General features: G+C 37.1%; 1 protein-coding gene across 3 annotated transcripts in view; it reads right to left on the reverse strand.

The window, feature by feature from the left end:
* Positions 1-2,661: 2,661 nt before the first annotated feature.
* Positions 2,662-11,549, reverse strand: part of LOC107602804 (membralin-like) — a 14,007-nt gene continuing 5,119 nt past the window's right edge. For 2 of the 3 annotated variants that reach the window (XM_016295389.1, XM_016295388.1), the window contains 10 exons: positions 10,753-11,049; positions 9,366-9,528; positions 8,654-8,764; positions 7,505-7,627; positions 7,321-7,421; positions 6,595-6,652; positions 6,372-6,455; positions 6,062-6,194; positions 4,462-4,561; positions 2,662-4,363 (listed from right to left, as the gene is read on the reverse strand). In XM_016295389.1, coding sequence (XP_016150875.1) covers positions 3,692-4,363; positions 4,462-4,561; positions 6,062-6,194; positions 6,372-6,455; positions 6,595-6,652; positions 7,321-7,421; positions 7,505-7,627; positions 8,654-8,764; positions 9,366-9,528; positions 10,753-11,049 — 1,842 coding nt within the window. In that variant the 3' untranslated portion in view covers positions 2,662-3,691. The remainder of the gene's footprint in view (positions 4,364-4,461; positions 4,562-6,061; positions 6,195-6,371; positions 6,456-6,594; positions 6,653-7,320; positions 7,422-7,504; positions 7,628-8,653; positions 8,765-9,365; positions 9,529-10,752; positions 11,050-11,549) is intronic. The other variant, XM_016295390.1, reaches the window with a different exon arrangement.

The raw sequence follows: 11,549 nt of genomic DNA on the forward strand, positions 1-11,549 counted from the left end.
TTAAGATATTTCTGATGAAATCCAAGAGCTTTCTGCATAGACAGCAACACTACCACGTTCAAGACCCAGAAAGAAAGTAAGTACATCGTTCACAAGAGTACCACGACACATGACATAATTTTCATTTTTGGGTGAACACTTTTTAAAGAAGAGTAAGTAAAATAATGTGAAGAAAGAAAATTGACATTCGGTAACAAGGAGTCTGACCATATATGTCAGTATTGAACCAAAATGCTGTTGTTGTTTTTTTAACACTTTTCAAATGTCAAAGCAGCCGTTTCAGAATAGATTATTGTATAGCTGGCATACTGTTTAGTTTGTCTTGTCTTTTTGTACAACAGATTGAATGCCTTTTTTTTATCTCTGGGATCCACTGCTGTACCCAGTTTGAAAAGGCCTTTATATCTAAACATAATACACAGATATTAATGTGTTTGCAACTGTTTAACCTGAATATGTACTCTTAAAATGTAATTACTTATTTTTGTCATATTGTACTCCTGTTTCTAGGACTATGATGAAGAAGAGATGTCAGTCGGCCTATTGACCGTGATCCCTGAGCTGAGGACTCTAGAGCCATATCTAACTCACTGCATTTAATGCCACATCTACTGCAATCATTTTGGAAGGTACAATTGTATAGGATGATCTGGAAAATCCTCCCCAAGACATATGCCTGCTCTTTGGACTAATTTATGCTATGAAATTATAGCATCCAGTATTGAAGGATACCTTTGATTTCATTCAATGGCTGAACCTAGAATGCATTCTCTGAAAAACCTTCTGATGTAGAAAGATGCCATTGTGGCGTGATGGAGCATTTTGCAGTGTAATTGTTCATGATTGACCATTATTGATTTAGAAAATGGTCATTCTAGAAAATTGTAAATCTAGATTTACAAGGTGTCATAAAAGGGATGTTGATGTTTTTTTTCTTTTTCTATTTATTTCCTGAGTGCAGTATGTGCAATTTTTCTTTCGGTGTTAAATTGTTGATTTGATAGCATGCCTAAAAAGTAATGACTTGAAGTAACATTGTTTTATTAAACAAATAAATGCCCTACTGTTGTGTTAATCTGTTTTCTGTCTTTGTATTAACAACTTTAAGTTTTCAGTACAGCTTACTTGAGAAATTTAAGGCAATCAGTTTCCACACATTTGTCTAGTAATGTGAACAAAGCAGACTTGTTAAGAGAACTGTTTTGTTTGAGTTCTGTGCACTCAGCTTAACTTACATCTCATAGTTTGCTGAACTTGTCAAATTGAGTTAGCAACACTCAAGTTTTCTGGTAACCTCTACATATACACAAGTTACCTATACAAAGTTACAGTAAGTTTTATTAACTCAAAAATTATAAACTAATTTGCTTGAGAAATTGAGGCAATCAGTTTCCACAGGTTTTCCAAGTAAGTTCAACTGATTACTTTTTACAGTGTATTGTGATATCAAAAATATTACCACTGGAAGTGTTTAAACAAGTAAACTGTACCCTATTCATGGAATGTGCCTTGCCCTATATATATATATAAGCTTTAGAATATATAATACTTTTAAAATGGCTAAGCTTGCATGTTTTAAGCTCTCTGTTAAACCATTTAAATAATTGAATAGTTGATTCACTTGCATTAATATAGTCATGTTTTTTCATCTGCCTTCTCAAACTTTCATGGCAGCAGCACCAGTTTTTTTCCTACCTTGAAAATGTTTAAATTCATTCTATTTTGCCATAATCTCTTAATCTTCAGCAGGGAAGTGGTTGTACTCCGTCGTGAGAAGGAAATCAAACTGAGGAGCTCCATGTTTCAGTTGCACATGCTCCAGAGTTAATTATAAACTTGCTCAAACCCAGAGAAAGTTTATAACGAGTGTTCATCTGATCTAAAGTAGGTTGGATGTGTTTGGTTTTGTCAACTCTAAACCTACTATGAAACGCCGAGTTTATTGAACTAGCTTTGTGAAACAGGCCACAGAAAGATGAAATAACCACAACCAAAACATTCTAAGTGGAAATTAATTTCATCTCTTTATGCAGTTTTTAAACATTACAGTTAAATACATTTGAATGACAGAATATCACAGAACTGAGAATTATTCTTTTCAGTTTCTGTCTAGACATCCTACACAATGCATCTAAACACTACAGTCATCCGTTTCCTCTGACAATGGCAAATAGGCACAGACAAATAATAATATTGAGGAACTGATCATGAAACAAATCAATCTTTCAGACCTGGAATCCTTTATGGATCTGAGCCTTACAAAATATTGCACAATTTGAATTAAAAAAAAAAAAAAAAAATCCAGAGCCTGGCTTTTACTTGCCATGTTGCATAGCCTTTAAATGACCCTCCCCATGCACAGTCACAACAGTTTCCTTTGCTCTCTTAGTTTGCGGTGCGTTTTTACACATGGTCATGAAGATCAACAAGTCTGTACTGTTATTAGACACCCACGATCATCCCAAGTCAAACATATGGAGAAACCTCTACAAAAGCAGAATATGTAAAGACAACAGATTTCCGGATCAGTGACTTCAGCTGATGGGCTGCAATGCTGTGAAATGAGCAAAGTCTGACCTTCACTGTTTACGGGTGTTTAAAAAAAAAAAATAAAGTCTGCTAAAGTAACATGTTCATTCCTGCTTCAGTTGCTATTTTCTCTACTGGCTTTGAAGCCTCTGGTAAGGCTATCGACCCCAATGTACATGGCCAAAGACGGAAATACAAGGTTAATGTTCAGTTTTAGAAGCATAAGGCAATAATCTATCCACTCGCTCTCTCAAAGCCAGACTTCACCTGAAGAAAAACCAACGACTCGCTGATGAGTTTGTGCAAAAGACAACATCCGTCTAAACTAACGTCTCTTGATGAAGATTAGAAAGCACAGAAATGACCCCATGACAGAGCTTTCCATGAGGATCATATGGAAGGAGGACTTAATCGGAGTATAATGGTGCTCTGACGTCACCGTCCACTTCTTTTGACTAGCAGACTCGCCAATAAACTACATCAAAGCACTCTGACCAGCAATAGCATCGGATTCAGGAGTCAAACTGCTCCACACATATGACAATACCAAACCTGAACGCAATGGCAAGTCATGAGCTAGACTTCAAATCGCATAAGGGACATTTTGGTGGCTCGCTGTAGTGAACAAACGTAGTAGGGACCAAAACAATTTATTGTGACTAAATGAATTTTCACTGCTTGTTATATCATTAGAGGAATGGAAAGAAAGCCGAAACAATCCTAGCACAAGTTGTGCAAAGTACAATGTGTATTCATATTTGAAGATTGCCGCCCGTGCAGCCCGCTGATACCTGCAACTCCATACTCAAGAGCAACGAAAAGTACCATTATTGAGCGATACATCACATTTTAAACTGAATACTCCCTGTATTAAAAGTTTCAACCATTAAAAAAAAAAAAAAAAAAAACATGTAAAGACTTCAATGATCACACCCTGACACATGGCATCATTTGACAATTCAATACGAATTTACTCTTAAGAACATGACTAGACAGCGGAAGTCTGCTTCGGCCCTCCTCATGTTCATGTTGGAGGTTTCCAGGATGTAATTACATAAAGCCCCATCACGGTTTCTCCTCTTGATGCCTTCTGGATTAATTTACAGAGAGGGGTGGTGACTGTAGAGCGTGAATTCATTCGTTCCGAATGGGGGTGCGCGACTCAAGCTGGGGCCGAGTGGGAGTCCGAGCTCTTGCTTTTGTTCTCCGTCTGGCCTTCCCAGTCCGTGGTGCCTTTAAGCGTTTCTGCAACTCTGCAGTCTGTGTGTGAGGTCACTGGGGAGGAAGTTTCAGATTCTGTCTGCCCTCCTCCATCTCCAGGGGGACCCAGACCATGAGGACAACCCCGTCCCGGAGGAACACTTGCCACGCTAATGTTTCCGACTTGGTTCTCTCCTGCTGTGCTCGGGCCATGCAGCTCCGTTACCCCTGCGCTGGACGACGTTGGTTCCTGGATCCCTCCCGGCTCCAAAAGCGAGTCACTCAAGTGTGAAACTGACAGGATATCCGGGCCAATGGCGATCTCAGCCATCCAGTCGAGGTCGGAGTTTGATGGGTCGATGGACAGACCAGTATTTACCACCAAGCCATTGTGGGTTTGGAGCTGAGGTTGGTCCTGAGCGGCTTGCCGGTCCTGGCCGTTAGTGTTCGCGTTAGCGGCTGCATTAGCTTGGCCAGCAGGCGCAGTGCTGCTAGTGTTGTTGTTGAGATTGTCCTGCAATGCAGTCTGGTTTCCTTGACCCACCTGCTGGTTCTGAAGCAGCATCTCCTGGATCCGGATCTGCTGCAGGATGGCTGGCAGCTCGTAGTGATGGAAAAAATAGATCATTGAGTGCTGCGCAAGACAAAAACGAAAAGGCTCATGAGCTACAAACAATTCTATGCAACTCCACAGATTCCCCGGTTACACTGAAAAAAGCTGAAATAAGATACCTGAATGAAGAGCCAGGAAGTGACCAAAGCCAAACTGCTGTACTGGCCGTTAAAGCGGTAATGATACGCATAGAAGGCAAAGTGATACAGATAAAAGAATCTGAAAAACAGCACAAGAGATCTTTTAGATGCGATAATCGATACCGTGGCATTAACCACCAAAACAACCCTAGTGAGCTGTCTTACTGTCCATTCTCTACATAGGGAGCTCACATTGACATGGAACCTTATAAGTGACTGATTCAACAGGAAGCAATTTCAGTAAGCCACACAAAGTGCTCCCGAGTACCCCAAAATGTTTCCAAAAGAAAGTGATGTTAATGAGATGCTAACAACATAGTACTCAAAGCTTTAAAAAAAAAGCATTTGGCTACAATTCTTTTTGATCAATGACTACTGAAAATGTTTTTTTAAAAACAATTCAGATTGATTTGCCAATTATGCATTCAGACCATTTTGTGAAACAATTTACCAAAACAAGCTCACTTTTTAGCTTTGCTAAAAGGCGTTTACCTATGATGCTGTCTAGGTAGGCAGCACACTAGGTTTTGAAACAAAGCTAATATATACACTATACTTCAGTTTAATTTTCATTTTTTTTAATAGGCTGATCTGAATTGTCAACCTAAGCCAGCATTTCCAAGAAATGGCGAAGAACAGAATTAAACCATTGAGCTTGTAATACAATTAATATTTGAACATCTGCAGCTAAAACTAATGCGACCAACCTGACCAAATGTGATGTATCCTAACCAAAACTATGAGACCAAGTAAAGAAAGAATAACCAATATTTTTCTACTAAGATTACTCTCTAAACACCATTTCTAAAAATGGGCAGTTAAAATAATTATGTTAAGAATTAATTATTTTATAGATAATCATCACGTTGATTAGCCCTTGAAAACGTACTATCTTTTTGTTTCAGACATACTGGCTGTCATTTTGCTTAGTTTGGATATATTTACACATTTATTATTCATTCATACAACCACAGTGAATAAGCGCTAATGGCTGCTTCATGACCAGTTTTGAAAGTTCTGTGTGAATTCCTCTAGGGGGCAAAATTGTGACAACTATATGCGAATGTTGGAGATACAGTGGGTACGGAAAGTATTCAGACCCCCTTAAATTTTTCACTCTTTGTTATATTGCAGCCATTTGCTAAAATCATTTAAGTTAATTTTTTTGCCTCAATGTACACACAGCACCCCATATTGACAGAAAAACACAGAATTGTTGACAAGGCAGATTCATTTCAAGATATCATAATATCATAGTTATCGAAACAATGGTTCTAGTCTGTGTGAAACTATTCAAGCTAAAATTTGAGATCGTGATTAGATACATTCAGAACAAACTGTTAAACTTTTGTTCTGCAGCTTTCCTGTAGCTCAAACTGTAGAGCATGGCACTAGCAATGCATAGACCAAGGTTTGATTTACCAGGGAATGCATGAATTGATAACACGTATACCTTGAATGAAGTAGCTTTGGACAAAAGCGGCTGTCAAATGCATAAATGCAAACGTGAAGTGAATGTAAAACAGCAGTAGAGGAATCTGAACCACTGGCATTTACCTGTGCCGATGTGATTACATACCTGAGCCAGTGGCGCTTGCTTGTATTGGTGTGGCAGCAGATGGCATCGTATTGGTCTGCCAACCAAACAATGAGGATTATGTAGAAGGCAGTCGTTGTGTCATTGAAAAACTCAGACATGATGGCCTCCATCCCTGCAGACAGGATCAAAATAGAGTATTTGGTATCAAACGACTTTCACAGAACGTCTTAACAAATTTTCATGTAATATCTGAAGTCAACAAAATAAAAGATCAGGCATCAAGTTGAAAGGAGACTAATAAAGACATGAGAACATCTCTTTAAAACTCCCAGCAGTGAGCTCTACCTACCTACAAGAGCCAGGATGACAGTGAGGAGAGGGGCAGCAGGGAAGGCAATGGTCATATTCATCTCCAACATCTGGAGAAGGTCCACTGAGAAAAAAAGCGAACATCAGAGAGATAAGTCTTGTTAAAAAGAATGGCTTTTTAATGTGTTATAGACTTGATCGTGGAACATGATCATATCGGTTATTCACAGTGTTAAAGACCCAAGAGGCTGATGGGAACTTACCTATAAAGACGAAAATCTGGTGGTGCGAGTACCGCAGCAGCATGGACACTGACAGAGTCTGAGAGAGAAAATATGAAGAATTTCCATGTGATTCAGCAAGGACCAGTTCACCCAAAAACTATAGTTGTGTCATCACTTGCTCACTTGTATGACTTTCTTTCTTTAATGAAACCCAATAGGTCAATTTCTGAAGAATATTCTGGTCACTTTTTTAATATAATTTAACTGAATGATAAATCTCAAAATGTCGTCATTTACTGCAAGTGAATGAATCATTCTATTGAGTCAGATCTTTTCAGAGAATCCGTTCATTCAGCTCACCAAATCTGAAAGATACGTTTACAAAATCAGACTTTTTTTTACCCCAAATTTAACTGATTGACTCAATGATTTGGTACAGCTGTTAACACCTTGCTAATGGGGCACATTATTATTAAGTGATGCCTTCAATATCAGTCTGTTTATCACTCAAAGCTATCATATGACCTCAGAGTATTCAGAATATAGTGCATAGTTTACAATAATTTAAAGTGATTTTAAACCATTTTTCCATTTTCAGTTTGAAAGCTCTAGTCACCACTCATTGTAATCGGGTGGAAAAGAGATTAGAACACTGTAAAATTTTCACCTTGTGTTCCATTTATGAAATAAAGTCATTGGAATGAGTAAATGATCAGTTTTCATTACTGGGTGAACTGATTACCAAAATGCTCAAACTGAACTCACAAAGATAACCATGATTACAAAGGCTGCCAGGTAGGAGGTACGAGCCATCCACATACTGACAAAACGGTAGTGTTCACCAGAGACCACGTTCCTCAGAAACCCTAAAAACAAACAAATCACACTCACTTCATAGTTACAGCATCATCAAGAAAAAAACATTCTTAAGAGAGAACATCTAATTTACCTTTGTTTTCCTCATTCTCTGCTAAAGCCTTCACACTGGACATCAGGATATCGTCATAGCCCAGGCATTCATCCAGGAGGAAGCGACTGAAACCGTCTCCAAAGCACTGATCCTTCATGGGGTCTGAACACAGGCCGAGAGAGATGAACTACAACTTTATGCTTTCCCTTTTAAAAAAAACAAAGTCTTCTTTTTGAGGAAGAGTTCATAAAAAATATATATTTAACTCACTCTCATGTCATTCAAACCTTTATGACTTTCTTATAGAACTGCACAATCATTTTCAACTAATTTATTATTATTATTATTATTTTTACATTATATCAGAATTACTGCACTTTCACAAGAACAAATCAAGAAAACGTCAACTCGTATGATTTGCTTGCAGATTTAGTGGCAGCAAATGACTGTGTGAAAGAAAACAGACTGGCTGTATTACACTTTTATTTGAGCAGAATGTCTCAATAGAGATCATTAAACTCTAAATTACATGTTTGCTGATGTTTTAAGTTCATAATCACTTTTCTTCTGTAATGTAGAGAGAGCGCATGCACATGGCTGCCAGGTTGGGACGATTAAGTAAACCACTGGACAGAAATGCATCCATTTAAGAGAAAAACTCTGGTTGATGGATTCAAACATTTGACATCTGGCAACCACAACCATGAAAGCTTGTTTCTAATGCAAGATAAAGCGAACGGCTAATTATGATGAAATGTTTTCAGGATAAATAACCAGTGGGAGAATATCACACATGATTATGCTTAATAAATCGAAAGAAGCAGAAATTGATTAAATGATTAAAATACGATTCATCGTTGATTTCTTCCATGGAACACAAACGGTGACTTTCTGAAGAATATTCTGCAACAAATTCTATTAGTCTACTAGGTATGTTAAAATAAGTCCATACAACTTCAATTTTGGTCTGTTTATGAATGAATGAATGAATGATGCATTATATTTATCACACAAAAGCAAAGTTATAAGTGACTGAAACACCAAGAAGATCAGTAAACAATAACAATTTTAATTTTTGAATATTCTCAAGAATATTAGAATATAATAGTGCAAAAATTGAATATTTGATTCTTTTTTGGATTTTGGCCTGGTTTTCTGTTGATGGCCTGCAGGGTGTGATGTACTCACCCAGGGTCACCACCATAACAGGGATGTTGAGTCGCTGCCGTGTGGCCTGGGACAGCCGTAGGAATCCATATTCCAAAGAATATTCGACAATATACTCTTCTTGTGGCCACACTACACAAACAAACACAAACACTGACAAATGCTGACAATGTTTCATTGAATTGAGAAATTCTACTAATCTAGAAAGCTTTCATTTCACACTAATTGTTCTATAAAGTTTCTCTGTATTAAAAAAAATACACTGCGACTATGCTGTCATTGATTTGTGTGCGCGCGCACGTTTACGGAAACATATACAGTAATGTTTATGTTCTCATTTTGGGGTTTCAAGCTTTAATTTGGGGGACTGACACCCTGAAACCGTCCTGCAAATAACACCCTGTTCATCTTACACATTTTAAATAACTTATTTGAATCCAGATGTGAAGTTTGAAAACTGTGAATTTGTATCCAAACTGTATGAAATTACAGTATCTGGGACACTCAGACATCTTATCTTACAACAGGCCACTGTGATGGTTTCGGAAGTCTTGTGACACAGCACACATGGCCTCTGGGAAGGGCAAGGTTATAAAAGAATGTGGGAACAGAAAGGAAATCTGATCGGGGAAGTGAGAAGGGCTGCACTGGATGGAGGGAGGACAGGGAATGAATTCACAAAGGAGGAAGAGAAGGAAGAGGAATGCACCAGATGGCTATTTGAGATGTTTACCTGCTCGAGTTAGCATCTCAATCTCGGAGACAGTCTCCCTCAGCGGCTGCATACCTTTAGAGGGGGCCTGGCTGAAGGACAGATCCTGGGATTCATTCAGGCTGGAGCCAGGAACACCGCCACTCAGCGACGGATTCAGGCGTGGCTCGATGTCTAGCTCAAACTGCATTTGTGTGAGAGCGAGAGCGAGAGAGAGAGCGAGAGCGAGAGCGAGAGAGAGAGAGAGAGAGAGAGAGAGAGAGAGCGAGAGAGCGAGAGAGAGAGCGAGAGAGCGAGAGAGAGAGAGAGAGAGAGAGAGAGAGAGAGAGAGAGAGAGAGACACAAAGGGCACAGTCTGTCAGAACGATCTGGAGAACAGGAATAATTCACAATAAAATAATATTCTATCATTATTTATTGACCACGAGGACATTCTATAAAAGTATGCAATTTTTTACTAGTGGCACCCAAAAGGAAAAAAAAATAACACACTTTAAAATGTTCCATAAGCCTCAAAACTTCTATGAGGACCAGATTGAAATGTAATATTATATACTAAATTCTATATTTAAATTCTACAAATATATTCATATAATATTATACTTTGTTAATAATGATAATATTAATAAGAAACTTAGTTGTAGCAGTAGTAATAGCAGTTAGAATACAATACTATATTATTAGAACTAATACAATTACAATATTTCAATGAACAAATATTGAATTAAATTAGAAATTCATATTTACTCTTAGGCAACTACATACTCTTTCTGATCTTTTCATATTATTCATTGTATATTCATATATATTGATATTCATTCATTCTATATCAAAGTTAACAATAGTATTAATAACATAAGTGACTTATTAATAGTAGCAATAGTAACAGTACATTATATTGCATAAATTAATACAAATATAATTATTTAAATTAACAAATATTAGAAACTAATATTGATTTACTGTTGGGCAGCTGCATACTATTCCACTATTTTCACATTAATTCGATATAGTTGTATAGAAAAGAGCGGAAAGGAGCACACACAAAAAAAATATTTTTCAAGAACATTTATGCATCTCTTTTCTATACAAAGGCAGTTCATAGAGACCTGTGAAGTTTAAAAGAACATTTAAAAAAGCACAATAAATTCAAAGAACTTGTGTGAGGACCAGACTGTATTTGTTAGTTAATATTATATTAAAAAAATTATATAATAATAATTGTGAAATAATAACTTATATTAACAATATATTAACAAATATTAGAAATTAATATTGATTTGACGTGTTAACAGCCTATGTTTTGGGACAATATGAGAATGAGTACATAAATAACAATTAGCAATTTTTATATGAATTATGCCTGGCTTCCTATCCTAGTTTTCCTGTTCCTGTGTAATAACCTCACCCGTACTGTGCTGTTGTCAAACATCTCCATGGTCATCTCTTCCTCCTCTTCAGCGTCTGTGGGCACCATTGGCTGTCTGGTTTCCCTTCCGTCTTCCTCTGGTTCTTTCACGAGGCCCTGGATTCCCTCCGTCTCGTAGAACTGCAGAAAGATGGGCGCGCGGCTGGAGTTGCGCTGGATCTCCACACGCAGGATGCCATCACGGGGCCATTTCTCCCGCACGTGCTCCAGGCAGTTGATTGGAGAGCGTGAGAAGGCAATGTGGATGTAGGCCAGGATGAAGAGCATAAACAATGCCTGCCAATCAAATGACATGAAATAAAAGTGAATAAAAACAAAAAATGCGGACAGAAACCACAGAATAGGCAACAAAGCAATAAAAGTAGCACTTCCATAACAATAACAGCATGATATAATATTTAAAAAAATACTCCTTTTATATTCATCAAGTCAAAATTCTAAAACTATAACTGAAATTGAGATAATTTAAATAATTTCATCAGAGACTTTATTCATGCTTACATGACTTTATTTTTTATTTTATTTACTGAAAGTACAGGACAGAATTAAGTTAATCTGTTTTTTTTTTTTTTTTAAACCTGTTGTAGTAATAATAATAATAATAATAATTAATAGCGGCTTGTGTCAACACTTCTGTCAGCTTCATAATCTCCCAACAGATTTGTCAATGGATAATGCACATTTGCGGTTTCCAGATATTTATTATTACTTTTGAGTATATATATATATATATATATATATATATATATATATATATATATATATATATATATATA

The sequence above is a fragment of the Sinocyclocheilus grahami genome, unplaced genomic scaffold (assembly GCF_001515645.1).
Source record: "Sinocyclocheilus grahami isolate Dianchi unplaced genomic scaffold, SAMN03320097.WGS_v1.1 scaffold335.1, whole genome shotgun sequence".
Lineage (NCBI taxonomy): Eukaryota > Metazoa > Chordata > Actinopteri > Cypriniformes > Cyprinidae > Sinocyclocheilus > Sinocyclocheilus grahami.